The sequence below is a fragment of the Anguilla anguilla genome, chromosome 11 (genome assembly GCF_013347855.1).
Source record: "Anguilla anguilla isolate fAngAng1 chromosome 11, fAngAng1.pri, whole genome shotgun sequence".
Lineage (NCBI taxonomy): Eukaryota > Metazoa > Chordata > Actinopteri > Anguilliformes > Anguillidae > Anguilla > Anguilla anguilla.
In genome coordinates this window covers 22,113,172-22,130,439 of record NC_049211.1, presented here as the reverse complement: position 1 = coordinate 22,130,439, position 17,268 = coordinate 22,113,172, and the positions used below count along the sequence as shown (strand labels likewise).

The following is a 17,268-nucleotide window of genomic DNA, read 5'->3' as shown; positions in this document are numbered from 1 at the left end:
TAAATGTTTAAATAAGATGGAAGCCAAGGTGCCCAAAATGAGAAAGTGTCTGTTACAAAGTCATATGTATTTCCATCTCTGTAAAAATGATGTTACAATGGGATATATTATATAAATATTATTGCAATAATACTTATTGTTACTACAAGCAATTACTCAGTCAGAACAACCTGACAGATAACAATGATGCTCACTCTTTCCATATTGCATAATTGTGATAATTCTGTAATAATTTAAGAATTAGTACATCCAGTTGAGAAAAAGGGCATCGTGAAATTCAGATGTTGATCTGTGACTCAGAAAATCATTCCTCCTACTTGAGGCTATCATTTAGATGACAGATAGTAGTGGAGGTTGTACCTGACCCCAGGCCAGGATATCTTGCTTAATTACATGCAGCTAAAGAGTAGAAAAGAAATTCAACGAGCGTATCGTGTTTTGTGTCTTATCTGTATTTTGTCGGCGTTGTTATCTGTGTTTGTGTGTTTTCACCCGTATCGGTGTTGTGCCTCATTGTGAAATGGCAGGACATGGCAGACAGTTTTAGATGTTACCTGACAGAGAGGAGATTGGAAATCTGGGAGTCTCGGGAGCCTGCGGTGCCTCTGGCACCTGCTAGACAATCATAGAGATGAACACTTGTGAAAAAATAAAAACGGCGCTTCCTAGCGGGGAAGGGGACTCCCGGCTTACAGCCAGGGTGACACTGATTGCATCTCAAGGCGACGCACAGGATTTTACAATGGAGAGAAGATTGCGAGACATTTGTGAAATGTTTGCAGTCTCATTTCTTTGTTTAGCAGCTCGTGCTATTTTTATGTGCTCGGTTCTGCATCACACCATTTTTCAGGAGTTCTGCTTGATTGCCTTATAAGGGGTCCAAGAATAATTTTCCAGTTTCTTTCCCAAATTGATATAGACGTAGTAATTTCCTTAAAAGTGGGCTGTGTCAACATCATTGTTCAATGCTCCCTCTTCCTCCCTGCTATTCAGGTGGCCAACCTGCTCAGACTCTTCCAGATCCCCCAGATCAGCTACGCCTCCACCAGCGCCAAGCTCAGCGACAAGACGCGCTACGACTACTTCGCCCGCACTGTGCCTCCCGACTTCTACCAGGCCAAGGCCATGGTGGAGATCCTGCGCTTCTTCAACTGGACGTATGTGTCCACAGTGGCCTCCGAGGGCGACTACGGCGAGACGGGCATCGACGCCTTCCAGCAGGAGGCCCGCGCCCGGCAGATCTGCATCGCCACGTCCGCCAAGGTCAGCCGCTCCATGAACCGCTGGAGCTACGAGGCCGTGATCCGCTCCCTGCAGCAGAAGTCCAACGCCAAGGTGGTGATCCTGTTCACGCGCAGCGAGGACGCCCGCGAGCTCCTGGTGGCCGCCGCCCGCATGAACGTGTCCTTCATCTGGGTGGCCAGCGACGGCTGGGGGGCGCAGGAGAGCGTGGTGAGGGGCAGCGAGCTGGTGGCCAATGGGGCCTTCACCATCGAGCTGGCCTCCTACTCCATCCGGGAGTTCGCCGACTACTTCACCAAGCTGGACCCGTACAACAACACCCGCAACCCCTGGTTCCGGGAATTCTGGGAACACCGCTTCCAGTGCAGCCTCCGCGAGCCCAGCTGCGCCCGCCGCTCCCTGCGGGACGGCACCTTCGAGCAGGAGCCCAAGATCATGTTCGTGGTGAACGCTGTCTACGCCATGGCCCACGCCCTGCACAACATGAGGCAGGCCGTGTGCCCCAACACCACCAAGGTCTGCGAGGCCATGAAGCCTGGCAACGGGAAACGCTTCTACAGGGAGTTCATTCTGAAAACCAAATTCGCTGGTGAGTGTGGCAGATGAGATCTTGTAAATACTGTCAAGAGAGTTCTCTCTGCAGCTTATTTTCTGCACTGCTGGTAGTACTGGCCTGCAGAATGAGGAAAAGATAAAATGACAGGAAATCATATTTATATCCCTACCTATAAATGACCATGGCGGTGATCGCGATTTTGTGATATGATCTTGTCACTTGTCATCTCCCTGATCAATCATTCAGACATTCAGTCAGTTTGATATAATGCACCTCAAATGGCATTACCACTGGGGAATAATCAGACCATTGTGTAGTTAGCCCTAGCAGGTCCTAAGATGGCTTCAAAATATAATGGAGAAGTTAATCATTTATCTCAATAAATTAGGCCAATTCAAAGCAGCCTCGAATGAGTACAAAATGGGATTTTTAGTTTGAGTTATTTGCTGTTGGCCTTGAAGAGAGTTTGCAATGATTCAATTTGCAGAGATGAAAATTAATCATCAATTAGGTGCTCTGTAGCAAATTTGGTCACAATTTGTCTTGAATGCAGAGTATTAGCCAGCATCCTTGATATCAAGTAGTGGATTTTTACAGGTTCTGTGTGTGATTTGAATCCGTATGAATTCCATATGAATAGTCAATGAAAAGAAGCCCCCTCAACAAAAAGCCAAAAGGACTTGAATCGTCTGTATTTTCTGAACAGTCCAGATGATCTTTTACATTAGTATTTCTTACACCATGAAGTAAATCTTATTGAACAACACACCACATGCATTGTGGGCATCGTGGAGCACTTCAGTTTCATATGTTCCAATGTAATTTCTGACATATGAAACAAGATTAATATTTCTGAAAGCATTCTTTACTACTTTCCATGGTCCCTGCATTCAAAGAACACAAGGCGCCTTTGTAATATTCCAATCTGATTTCTGACATTTGAAACAAGATTAATATTGGAGGAATTCTCTTTTTATAGGTTTCAAGGGTCTCTACCTTCCTACAGTAAGATGCACCATGCTACATTAGAGGTCTTAATTGTATCAAGACAGTGTGTTATTTCACCTGGTCAAGATGCATTACTAGACTTACTAAGCTTACTAGACCCATGTCTTGAAGTCGCAGGGCAGCTGCTAACATTCTGGCATTAGGTCCCTCACCAGGCCCTGTTTTTGCACATGCACCACAATGCACAGAGTCTTAATGTTGGCTCAGGTATCAGTGAAGGGAAGACTGAGTTATTTTTCACATTCAAAGAATGAAAGTGGGGCGGTTTTGATTCCCAGTGAGTGGCAGCCATTTGACACACTTATGGATTTTTAAAGCGCGGCTCAGCAGAGTAATAGCACAGCACATCAGTGCGGGCTTAATAGATAAAATACAAGATCCTTTTTGTGCAAAAATCCATTACACAAAGAAACCAGCTGAGCAGTTTACAAATTGGCCCTATGTTGACCTGACATGCTGACCTCCTACTGATGTGAAAATGAGGGGGGAAAACAACAAGGGTAGACAGGAGCGACTGGGCATTCATCATGACCTAACGCTGCTGCCACACTGTGTTTCCGTCCTCCCAGCCCCCTTCCGTCCAGCGGACACGGAGAACATGGTACGCTTCGACGGCTACGGGGACAGCATCGGCCGCTACAACATATTCCATTACCACCAGGAGGACGGCAAGTACGTCTACAGGAAAGTGGGGTACTGGGCCCAGAGCCTCACTCTGAACACGAGCCTGATCTCCTGGACCAATCACGCGGCGCCCACCTCCCAGTGCAGTGACCCCTGCAAGAAGAACGAGATCAAGAGCATGCAGCCCGGGGACGTTTGCTGCTGGATCTGCATCCCCTGCCAGCCCTACCAGTACCTGCTGGATGAGTTCACCTGCATGGACTGCAGCTTCGGCCAGTGGCCCCTGGAGAACCTGAGCGGGTGCTACGACCTGCCGGAGGAGTACATCCACTGGGAGGACGCCTGGGCCGTCGGACCCGTCACCATCTCCTGCCTGGGCATGGTCTGCACCCTGTTCGTCGTCGGCCTGTTCGCCAAGAACAACGACACGCCGGTGGTGAAGGCCAGCGGGCGAGAGCTCTCCTACATCCTGCTGCTGGGCGTCCTGATGTGCTACAGGTACGGGTACAGCCAGGCGGCTGCCACTTCAACACTGCTCCTGTAGCAACCGACAGCTAACCTAAACTACCTGCTGTGGTATGGGGTGGGTGGCTCCTCACAATGCTGCTATTGGGTTTCTTTGTTATCATTTAAATTTTCAGTTTTAATTTATTACAGTAGAACCCCTGAGATACGAACCTCAGAGTTATGGACTGACCAGTCAGCTGAACAGGATATGAACCCAGACGTAGAATATAATATATATTTTGCCTATTCAAGTTCCTTATTATGAAAAATATCCTGTTTGTTATTATCACTGACAATGAGAAAATGTATGTGAGCATTAAATTGAAATGAGTCAGTTTCCATTGATAAAAACCTCTCTCACTCAATGACTGTGGTTTGTGGCCCATCTAGAATCAGATAGCTTTCCACTCTAATGAAACAAATACAATGGTATCATTGTACAAAAAACAAAATGATTTTTAATGCTTAATTTGGCACATTGGCATATGTGTTCATTAACAGTGTTGAAAGCAGGTTCGGACAGTGAAAGATTTACCACAGACACTGGTGTCCAACTACAGACATGTTTCCGACTCTTGCTCAGAGGTTATCAATTATTACCTATACAAAATCAGTCAATTCCATGGCTTTGTCAAGCCGGATACCCACCGCACGCATATCGACCGCAAGCGCACTACGCGCGTATTACCCGCGTAACTGAAGCGTAGTTGAAGTACTGTTATTACAATGGCAGCGGGCGACGTCGTCTCCACCAGATGCGAACGCATTGCGAACCGGCTGCGAAGCTTGCGCAACACAAGCGAACTGAAGCGTAGTTTTTCGCTTCTGTTCTATTTTTTCGGCTTGTCGCGCGTCATGATGGCCTGTTTATACACAGAAATATGCTCTAAAATGCTAGGTATACATGCTCTGATTTATATTTCATCCTTATATTACTGGGGGTGTGTCCCTAGTTCCCTCTTGCAGTAGTGGAAAACAAGATAAAACCAGATAAACACCAGATATTTTATAAGCGGCTAAAAAATACAAGCCTTTTCGTTTTTCTATTGTCCTGGCAGGAAAAAAATTTTTTAAACTGGAACCTGGGAAAAAGGCAAACTTTGTTTCGCTATCTTATTTTGCGGAGGGGGCGGGGTAAATTTGAAAATACACCACAGAAAGACGTAGCCTATTGAATGATGTAGAAGTGAATGCACCGAGCAGCGGTTTGTTAGCTTGAGTGTTGGAAGGTAGTTTTTAACCAACCATTGCTCAGCCTATTTGACTTTTCCGATGTCTTCGTTCACCGTGCTTTCAAAAAGGGCTTGTTAATAAAATCAAATAATCCACAGTGCTTTAAAAAATCAGATTTAGTTGTCTTGCCGATGAAAATGCACCTATTTTATAAATGAAGTTGTAAGCAAGCCTTTATTGCACTTGTATTTCAAAGCTTCCGATGTTCATGACATTGTGGTGTTCATATCCCTTCAAGTTTAAACTGTTACGCTATCTTTTTGACGATTAACTGATTTTTACTAAATATGATCATATAAATGTTTTGACGTGAATAACAAGACGACACGGGAATTCCCAATGGTTGATTATGGATTATTTATTATTATTATTATTATTATTATTATGATCATTACATATTCTTCATAAAGTTGGCACGCTTGTTAACCAAGCAAATAAATTAATGCAGTTTGAGATTGATTATTATGTAGGCTACGTTGCGATTTAAGCTTATGGTAATTCTTTAAAGCGTTTACTTTCTCACGTATTTACATGTGTTAAAAAATATTACCATATTAACAGATTGAAAAAGGTCCCTCACCAAGTATTCACTTACCCATAATCAACAGTCGTGAACAAACATGAAATACACGATGTAATCCCACTGCAGACTGCGAGAGCTACTAGGAATATAGAGCTTTAAGCAAGCCTTTGTGCGACACAAATGGAACCAGTGAGGACACGCTACGCGCCGCGCCGTGCTGCTTCGCCGTGCTGCTTACGCTCCGCTTATGCTACGCGTGCGGTGGGTGCCCGGCGTCAGTATCAATTTAATCTGACATGCTGCAAAGCACATTGCCCACCAGAACAATAAAGATTCATTCTTCTCTTCTCTACAGCATGACCTTTGTATACATAGCCAAGCCGTCGACTGCCATCTGCACCCTGCGCCGGCTGGGCTTGGGGACCTCCTTCGCCGTCTGCTACTCGGCCCTGCTGACCAAGACCAACCGCATCGCCCGCATCTTCAACGGCGTGCAGGACAGCGCCCAGCGGCCGCGCTTCATCAGCCCCACCTCGCAGGTGGTCATCTGCCTGGCGCTCATCTCCTGTCAGCTGGTGGTGGTGATGGTGTGGCTGCTGGTGGAGGCGCCGGGCGTGCGCAAGGAGATCGGCCCCGAGAGAAGGGACGTGGTCACCCTTAAGTGCAACAGCAAGGACTCCAGCATGCTGGTGTCCCTCACCTACAACTGCGTCCTCATCGTCCTCTGCACCGTCTACGCCTTCAAGACCAGGAAGTGCCCGGAGAACTTCAACGAGGCCAAGTTCATCGGCTTCACCATGTACACCACCTGCATCATCTGGCTGGCCTTCCAGCCCATCTTCTATGTCACGGCCAGTGACTACAGGGTGAGTGATCACCACCAATCGTTAGCAAGTCAAGCTTATTAAACAACAACACTTCCATACTGTAATATTGCACTGTAAAATGTTTAGTGTTCATTTAACTCTTAACAGAGAGGTTAGGAGAGACTCTACCAGAGTAAAATGTACTCTGTCAGACTTGACGCACTGTACTGTATTGTATTATGTATTAAACCTATGGCACTTGGTGGCTGCCAAAAGTAGTGATGGCACAGATCGCCAGTTTGGTGACGCTTATTGCAAGTGAAGTGATTTTCAGAAAACATACACTTGTGGCCATAAGTGATGTGATCACCCAAGCATATGAAACTACATTTGAACAAAGAGAGATGTAGCCAATATGACCCCAGAGTTTGCGTGCTTTGTCCATTTTAATCAACAGTAAAACTCCGCTGCGAGGGGTGTGTGTTGCTAGGATTCAGTCAAGTGGAATGTACACACGGCCCTCAGGAAGACCCAAGATTCAGTTACTGACTCAGGCTGTCAGAAATAATCCACCCTTAAACCTCAAGCAGTATTCCTATGTGCCAGTAACGGGTAACTTCTAGACCTGCTTTATATTCTCAAGATCCAATCATTGATTTATGTAAACCTGTCATTGACTTCCATTCGTCTGGAAGCAGGTAAAGGCCATTCGCAAACTAGCTCATTTTCAGTACATTAAAACAAATCATGGATGATTTGGGGAGTATTTTGATTCAAATGTTAGCCTGTCAAAGTAAATTTACTTTGACTTTGCTGTAAGACTTAGGTTGCTACAATGTCCCTTTTCCAGAAAAAAGCTCCTTTGGAATAGTTGTTTTATGCAAAACATTCAACATCACTTTCGCATCAAACGACAGCCAAGATGACTATTTTTCAGAAGAGCTTTTTGTTTTATAAAGAGACAATTTAGTAATCAAAATCTTCCAGTCCAACAAATTTTGTCACCGTGTGACATTGCTTGTTTACCTTATTCCATAACACTATAAGACCACACATTTAGTAACCAACCAAAGATCAGCAGAGCAAGCCTTTTGAATTTATATCCATTAATGAGCACAAGACTTACGCTCAAAACAAAAATTTAATCTGCACCCGGCAACTCTTCACTGATTTTTCAGTCAACTCCCTGGTGTGGATGCTATAATAATCAACCCACACAGTGCTGGCAGATACGAAGGGAATAAAGTAAACACCAAAACACAGATCAGGTGATCAGCCATTGCTCTCACTGATTGTTTACAACTGCTCACAGTGCCTGAGGTATCCTCGTAACTGATACAATAGATGAAGAACTGCTTTACTTCCCCCTGCAGATTTGCAGTGTTCCTTTCCTCTTGCTTTGGCCAGGGGGGTTTATTGGTGAGGTGTGACTTGAAAACGAATGTTAGCATGTTCTCTTTGAGAAGAATCTAGGGCTCATTCCAATCGCTTGTTTTATCCATCCTTGCTTCCTTTCCTTTCGTCCTCTTGTAATATGGAAGGCCAAATGGGTCAAAATACATGAAATTTATGACTGGAATCATGCATTGTCTCCTTGATGACGAGTTTATTAACGTGTAAAAAATCAACACGTTAACAACACGTTTTTCTCAAAGACAACATGCTAACCTTTGTATTCAAGTCACACCTCACCAATAAAGCCCATTGGCTAACACATAGGATAACATAAGCGATTGGAATGAGCCCATGAATTCTGCCTCAATGTGGCCTCTTTTGGGGTTAAGAGGCCAAAATTGACACACATTTAGCCACATCCGCACATACAGTAGAGTGACTATTTCCCTCCGCTTTCAGACAGACAAGACTTCTAGTGTACTGCAGCACCCTTCAGAACACAGTTTACTTGACAGACTTCACACTGAGCATGACCATTGCTGTGGAGTTCACTTTTATGAAGGGCTACATGAAGAAAGGTGAACAGAGCACCAAGCTGTCACTGCAGGACACCTTGTCCAGTGACAGAGGTCTGGTCTGTCGTGCGTGGGGTGGCTGACAGTGGGGGTGTGTGGTGGCCTTGCATGTAGCTTCAGCAGATTGTTGTGTAAAATAAAAAAGAAACTCAAATCCATGGACATGGCCCTGCATTGTGACCAACGTCTAATGGCAGGGGGATTAGAACAGGGTTAACCTTTTCATGCAGGCACGCTCTGGCCCAGATATCTTTTGAAGGACATGTAGTTATCTGCTGTCATGTCCTCAGGCCCCAACGAGAAACTACGAACTGACAAAACATTTCTGGCCAGTGCTGCAGATTGTTGCTGTCGCTCGATAACTTTGGGCTGGTTTCATTCCACATCGCTTGGTTTGTGTGTACAGCTGAGCTGCTGATTTGCAGAGAAGCACAGGGGATTCACTTAAGCATACACAGTAAACACTTGGGTTTTTACTGTCTGCCTCCTTCAGACCAGCTTAAACCAGTGTTCAATTTCTTGCCATTTCACAGTTAACAAGATTAATTTTTATTCATTTGTTGCAGAGGTTGCTCTTAATCCAGCTACAATTTATCATAATGACCATGAAATTGACATTTTTGGGTTTGTTACTTGGGGATATTAAAGCTTTGGAGAGAAAGGTAATAGATGAAATTATCAGAATAATACTGTAAAATATTAAAACACAGTTTTCAATCAACAGCTCTCATCATCCACCCTGGGAGACAATACAAATAATTTAATGTTGAGGACATTTTCATTTTGAGTGGCACTCCACCAAATAATAAACACCACTGAACAATGCTCAGGAAACCATAGAAATTCCAGTGTGTTTTACATTAACAATAATGTCAAGGGGCTCAGGTTCCGCACTTGAAATGTGGTGTAGATATATGTCCTTGAACATGAAAGAGGAGGTCATGCTGCTCACTGTATGACAGTGAACCAGGGGTCTGCCAGATGGGCATTAATATTTTAGCAGGTCCAGCTACCTTTGAGTGATAACACGATTTTTCTTTCTTTTTATTTTGCGGTTGTTTACTTTTCTGCATTAAAGACAAGAAGATCTACTTCCTCTGTGTTTACATTAGTTTTTTTCAGTGTTTATGTATACATTTGGTGGGTCTCCTTACAATAGTTTCTTTATCCCTTCCTTATCCCTTTCTTTGACTGCATTTCTTTCTGACTTGTTTTGATTGACACAGACTTGCACAGGGAAATTAGATCCAGGCCTCTGCCCCTTACCCCCCACCCCAATCTGTCACCCTGCAAAGCCAATGCCAGATCAAATGGATCTGAAGGAAATGCCACATAGAGATAAATATCTGAAGTAGCACATTTGTATTTTTATTTATTTATTCATTTTTTAATAGTTTTTATAATTGTTGTCTATTCTGTACATTTGTTAGGGTGGTTGTTTTTCTTTTTTTTTGGCTTTCAAAAAGGCAGACAGGATGGGTGGGTATTATGAACATATTTGTATAAATATTAGGATAATTATTTATATATGGTCTATGGAATGAGCAAACATACCCAGACTTTTTTAAGAATTTATAAATCCCGCCCAGATGGACGTCTGGAAAAATGAGGATGTCTGCTCAGTCTAAATTGGTGTCTTTCTTTATTCTGATTTGAATTCTATGCTTGTGGCATGTTTTTGATAGCTTGAGGGTTAGCACGAGTATGATTAGAATGAGTGACTGTGATTGAGACACTGCCCCATTTATTTTGAAATTATGTTGGTGGTGGGGGTGGGGTAAATCTCCAAAATCTTGGATAAAATGTCAACTAGTGGCAATAATTACAGGATGTATGAGGTGAGGTGTGCCAGTAACAATGTCAGATCGAAATGTCAAGACAGAATTCCACAGTGACAACATAAGGAACATGATCATGGATACTGTATAGGTTTAAACTGCAGGAGCTGACATCTTCCAGCAAAATGTTTGTTTGCAGACTTTAATCCAAGTTCAATTGGGTGCATAAGGATTTAGAAGTTAAATTTGTATGCTACAGTATCCAGGCTATGAGAACATTTGTTATCATATAATGGAGCAGATCATTGTCTTAATGTATCTGTCTCAGAATGCATCTGTCCCTTTCAGATAAATGTCAAATATGATGAAAACATAGATTAAACTATATGAAAAAATATTTTTAAAATGAGTTTTCTATGCCAGTTTTTATTGCTGAATTCCTTATCCCTCTTTTGTCTGGGCATCTATGTGCCTCCTGTTTGTTTGCTTTGCTTGCCTGGGACAGTTGGCATTTAAATCAAGTGTAAACTCGATGACCCAGGTTTTAGGATTGGTTTATTATTCGGGCGTGATGAAAGTAGGCATGAGAATGTTGTGACATGGATTTTGATTGGGCAACTAATTAATGATAGTGTGAGTAAGCATGAGAATTTAGTAACAACATGTCATTCAATGACTGATTAATTAGCCTGGATACTATACAGTAAGTGCTGAGACTAAGCTTTCTGCTGAACGTGTACAGTAGTAGTGAAGTTTAAAGTGGAGATTATGGAAGATAGTGAGGCTGTGGGGTTTTGTGTGGGACATTATGGAAGATAGTGAGGCTGTGGGGTTTTGTGTGGAGACTGTGTGCTACCTTTATTGAATCATTTTTGGAAATATAGCAAACCTTTATTTTATTTGTTTAGCATCAATGGTTAATTGTTCATGAAAAGAATTGCTTCAAGAATGGGTTGGATGCAGTATGCAGTATGAGTGCTAGTGCTCGGTTGCTTTGTTCAACGTCTAGTAGGGTCCTGGCTATTAAAGAGTCAGTTAAAGGAGCAAAGAAGGAAGACCTGACTGCATAAAAACTCATATATACTAGATATTAGTCCAACCTAGGTCTTAATTGAATACATTTATACTGAGGCTTTATATGAAACCCGTATTTGTGGAATTGATGCAATTTTCCAAAGCTTGCATGTTTTGGCACCTGTTTTCATGCTGAATGAGTGACCTTGATGGAAACCCCAACAAGTGAACCTTACCACAAAAAGACCACCCTTCTCACTGGATTAGTGGCCAGGTCACCAGGAGTTACAACCGGGGTCACACCCTTGGTCAACCGAGAAGTTCGAAACAGAACAAATATTACAGTTTACCATCTTCCACTAATCTTTTAAAATACTACTATTACATTATTAAAATAGTGATGTGCAATCTGCAGGACAGCCAGCTCTCCAACAAATAAACAAATACCCCCCACCCCCCTCCCCCCATGTAGTGAAGGGATTGATTTTCCACCATTGCATTTTTTGTGCTGTGGATTCCAACTCAATCACGCTCTACCCCTTTCTAAATAAAGTGGGAAAAAAATACATAAGGATGGCAGACTGTCCGCTCTCCATTTAAAAAAAGAGAAAGTTGGATATTATTTGCTGGCTGGTCACGGCTGGTTGCTTCACCTGTTTTCAAAGAGGGAAGAAGCCCATTAAGAACCAATAAATGCCCTTTTACAATGAAGGAGAACTCCAGGGAATTAGATCAGACTGTGTAATGCCTTCTTAGGTCATGCTCGGAATCTACTGTTGTCTTTGAAGGTTCTGAAACCACCAAGGGTGAATATTGAACACCTGTACTACCGGTACGAATCAAAACTGCTGTTCCTATGATGTTCAGCCGCTGATGCATGGGAGGTTTGTTATGTATTGGTGTAGGGATACAAAACAAGATGACTCACTGAACTAATGACGCACTTCTTGGTGAGCTAAAAAATCCATAAGAAAATCAAGATTTTTATGTTGTGAAAAAATCTCTCACTTCCATTTTCTGATGGAATACACATACAGGGGAAGAGGAAAATGTTGAGGTCCTCTCTCAATCCTCTGAAAATAATATTTTAAGCCCCCATATTAATGAGCCTACAGAATTTTTTTAACCACAATGACTTATCTGTTATGTTACACTGAAGCAGCAACCACCTTCCAATGTTTATCAAAATTTTGAAAAAATGCCAAATTCCCAGGAAGAGGGCAAAGTGAATATTCTGAAAATCGAGTATTTTTGGCAACAATCCCAACTTCATGAAGGGATGCACATTGTTCACTGTATATGTGCACATTCAATACAGGTTGTATGGATGTATCTTTTTGTATGGATGTTGGTGACCACCTGCAAACAAGAGGTCCACCCATCCAGGTGCAAACCAAGCCCTAATCTGCTTAGCATAAATCAGTATGCAGGAGCAGGGAACATGGACCCATGGGTGCTGCCAGAATTGTGGCTTGAGGTTTATATGCTTCTTTTGGGATACTATTATTTTTGTTGATAGTTTTCTCCCAGTCTCCCAGGCAGTACAATTTTTCTACCCTGAAAACATGATTATTTTAAATGTTAATGTATCTCCTCATGTTGAACACTTTTGTAAGTGATGTTCATGATGCCCATGGAAACAAGCATTAATATGGTAAGGCTCTCTTTCTAGGCCTGTGTGACAGTGAATAGCACTGCACCCAGGAGGTCTGTTTATTTATGAGCCTCTAGCATTTGTCCTATGGAAGAAATTATAATCTGAGTAAAATTTTACTCTGCTTTTCATAATTTTCTGACATAATTTCTGATTATTGCATCTCCAGATTTCCAAATTAATTTAGCTGCAGGACTATTTGATTTGACCTACAAAGAATTTCTGTATGAATCATTTAACCACTGTGCAAATTAAAAAGAAGTCTACACTCTGTGTACATCTCTCACTGGCAACTGGTAGCCTGCAGATACTTGCATAAATTGAAGGAACTGCTGTAGTCCGAAGAGGCTGACTCAAACCCACACTACCTCTTGCTACATATGCAGCCAATATGTCCAATTGCTGTGCATTCCTGTTCATAGTCAGCTGAAGGTGCACATGTGGACACACCCCCATTCTTTTGGTGTGCATTCATATAACAGGAGGCAGTATGACGTTTGTATAAGATAATAAGACAAGGAAATAATGTGATCAATATTTACTTGCAGAGACTAACACTGCAACTCAGGCTGTTCCAAAATGTCATCCTGTTAGTTCATATGCACTGCATTTTCCCAGAAGTTCCTAACAGAGCCCTAGCCATGCATATGAACATTCATTCTACTGATGATTCATACACAGCACAGTGTTCAGATGGTGACAGAGGCCTCTTTCCTCACTTTCACCCCTTACAAAGTCCATTATTCCACCATAACCTTGTTTATTTTTTCTGCCATCTTAATGCTGTTGTTGATATTCAGAAAGTACAGTAGGATCTCCTAGAAACACCACCTTGAACATTGGGTTTAGGAAACTTTGTCCAAATACAGCCACAGCCATTTTGTAGGTTACATTTGTACCATGAGATTCTCAGGAGTGGGTAAAAGGGGTTATTTGGGTTTATTATCAAGGAAACAAATGGGGGGAGATCCAGAGACCATCTGTTTCTCTGAGAATAAGACTGAGGATTCCTGATTTATCTTGTTGTTTCTCTGTGGCATTGGGCGGTCAAAGGGCCTGGGGCTTGCCTGGTAGGTGAGCAGGACTCATTTCTTCCGTCTCTCCATCTGTTCCGTCTGTCCGCAGGTGCAAACCACCACCATGTGCATCTCCGTCAGCCTGAGCGGCTCGGTGGTGCTGGGCTGCCTCTTTGCCCCAAAGATCCACATAATCCTGTTCCAGCCCCAGAAGAACGTGACCACACACCGAGTCACCATCAACCGCTTCAGTGCCACGGGGCCTGGATCCAGCTACTCACAAGGTATCTCCAACTCTGAGCTGTGCGACCATTACAATAATACTACTGTCATTATTCATCTGTGAGCATTGCGGTTCTTATTATAGCTACTACTTTTATTAATAATCTCTGAGTATTAATGTATCTTTGTAAAAAAGATCACTCCATAAAACATTTTGTTTGATTTTCTTCTCTCTCATTAATCTGTAGAACCCTCCCAAAAGGAAATGTCATCTTCTTAGACAGGGGACATACGTATATCCGGAAGCAACAGACAATTAAAATAAAGCAACACTTTACAATAAGGTCACATGTTAACAAATGTAGTTGTTAACATGAATTAATGACGTACAAATATATTAATTAAGCATGAAATTAACTTTTAATTAGTTAGTAGTTAAATACATTAGGTAATGTATTAGTTACATGATGATATACATTATCAAAACATAGGATTCATCCATAATTAGATAACCATTAGCAAATTCATTACCTGTTTTGTTATTCAAATATGAATTGGCATTAACTAATGTAGTGGCTAACATGAATTAATTATGTAAAAATACATTAACAAATCTATACAGATTGACTTTTCAGTAGTTAATAGTTAACAACTACATTAGTTAATGCCAATCCATTGACCTTATTGTTTTATTGTTATATTTCTATGTAATAAGAATTGCAATTCATTTTTAGCATGTCTTCGTTTTAAATGAAATGGAAATTTGGAATTTTGACTTATGAAAGGGTCAGGAGCACAGAATTCAGGGGCATGGTTTGTAAAGTCTCATTTACCTACCTATGGCTGCTTTTATTAAACATGGTGCATTTGTTTCTTTTCTCTTTTTGTTGCAGCCTCAGCTTCAAACTATGTGCCAACAGTGTGTAATGGTCGAGAAGTGGTGGACTCTACAACGTCCTCGCTGTGAGGAAGAAGAAAAAACTAACTTCACCTCCACTGCCAAACATACAGAAGTTATAATCACAAGTCAACAGCATCGGTCCCTCATTCACACAGGTTTCTAATGGCATAAAGGTGCGTGTTATCTGGAAAATTGTGTAAAAACTGTAAAACACTGCCAGCCCAAGAAGAAGAAAACGGATGAAATGAGAAGATGCAATGCCAATCAAAACCTTTGTATTTTAAAAACTAATTTTTCCAGTCCGAATTAACGGAGGGTGTGCTTCTGCTCTTTGCTTACACACAACATGAACATAAATATTTGTTTAAACTAAACGTGTGTCAAATAACCCGATGATGAGAGTTTAATAGAGAAATCCAACATGCCCATGACTAGATTGCTTTATACAAGGTTTTCCAGCTTTCATCAAGTACTGGAATACCTTAGGTGGCAAAAGAAGCCTTTGTGAATGAGCGAGGCAAGTGTTATGAATATGGGAGTGGCGTCACTGGAGATCAATTTGATCTTGTTGTCCAATAAGTATTGTGAAAACAATGTCCCAATTATGTTTTTTCTTTGACTAGTGTTATAACAACTATAATAATGATGATGATAAAATAAAACCATTCAGTATACCCTTTCCTTATGAGAAAAGTACATTTTATTTAAGACATGATACATGATAGTGAATCTGTTAAAATGTAGGCTATAATATATACAGCTAGCACAATGTTTTTAATGTAGATTTTGGTGAACCAGTTTGTGCTTTCTTGTAATTTATGTAAATAAAATGTGTTTTTTTTATTATTAAAACTGCAGATGCCATCACTTCTAATTGTTCTCATTTCAAGACCAGGGGGTGTGTGTATCAATATTGATTTTTTTTTAATTTGTCACGGGTAAAGTACATAAAATTTGAATCCTAATGTAAATAATTTTTATAAGACTTGTACATTCACCATTCTTCATTTAGGCATGACACATAATGTTTAAAAATAATTGAACAGAAGATGAGAAAACATATAACCACAGTAATCATCTTGATTGACTTCAACCACCTCAAAGTAAAGCAAGCCGCTTGCCTCTCTGGATGTGCAAGGCAAATCTATCAAAGCCCTCATCTGCTTATGTATGTACAAACGGATGAGAAATTAAAGGAAAAACTAACATAAAGTGTCTTAGTAAGGTGTTGGGCCACCATGAGCTGCTAGAATAGGTTAAATGCGCCTTGGAAAACATTCTACAAGTCGCTGGAGGGACGGAACACCATTCTTCCAAAAGATATTCCCTCATTTGATGTTTTGATGATGGTGGTACAGAGCGCTGTCTAACACATTGGTCCAAAATCTCCTATAGGTGTTCAATTAGGTTGAGATCTGGTGACTGCGAAGGCCATAGCATATGATTCACATCATTTTCATACTCATCAAGCCATTCAGTGACCCCTCGTGCCCTGTGGATGGGAGCATTGTCATCCTGGAAAGGACCAATCCCATCAGGATAGAAATTTTTCTTCATATGATAAAGGGATCACTCAGAATATTTCCCTTGTATTGATTTTCAGTGACCCTTCCTGCTAAGGGGACAAGTGGACCCAAACCATTCCAGCAAAATGCTCCCCACAGCATAACAGAGCCACCGGACTCCCTTGCTTTAGGGGTCAATCATTCAGGCCTGTACCGTTCTCTTGGTGTGCGCCACACATGCACTCACCCACTTGTTGAGAATATGGTGATGTTAAGGCTCAGAGAGGATTCAGGACCCAGGCACAGAGATCACACAGAGAGGCAGAGGTAAGTTAAGTAAGTCTTTTACTGAGACCGTTTACAAGGAAAAGTAGGAACTTAAATACACAACAAACACATGCAGACAATCAGACAATGAGCAAATATGAAGAATGTGACAGGACAATAATCCAATTACTGCAACAATCAACCAACAAAAGACATGAAACACAGAAAATCACTGAACACAGGAGAGAACTACACTGGGAAACAGGTGGTGTGGGAACTGGAGCCATGACAGGAGAAGGATGACTCATCTGACTATATCACTTTTTTACAGATCTCTGTAGACCAATGTCCATGGTTTTTGCACCACTGAAATCTCAAATGTGCAATTGTCTTTGTAATAATGTTTATGCACTGCAACCCTACTATAATATCTCCCTCTATG

The 17,268-nt window shown here is 41.8% G+C and overlaps 1 protein-coding gene across 1 annotated transcript in view; it reads left to right on the top strand.

Moving 5' to 3' along the window:
- LOC118208623 (metabotropic glutamate receptor 2-like) overlaps positions 1 to 15,921 on the top strand; it is a 52,441-nt gene extending 36,520 nt beyond the window's left edge. The window contains exons 3-7 of the mRNA XM_035383476.1: positions 994 to 1,831; positions 3,376 to 3,928; positions 6,049 to 6,559; positions 14,041 to 14,215; positions 15,047 to 15,921. Of these exons, the coding sequence (XP_035239367.1) occupies positions 994 to 1,831; positions 3,376 to 3,928; positions 6,049 to 6,559; positions 14,041 to 14,215; positions 15,047 to 15,120 (2,151 nt within the window). The 3' untranslated portion in view covers positions 15,121 to 15,921. The remainder of the gene's footprint in view (positions 1 to 993; positions 1,832 to 3,375; positions 3,929 to 6,048; positions 6,560 to 14,040; positions 14,216 to 15,046) is intronic.
- Positions 15,922 to 17,268: the final 1,347 nt, after the last annotated feature.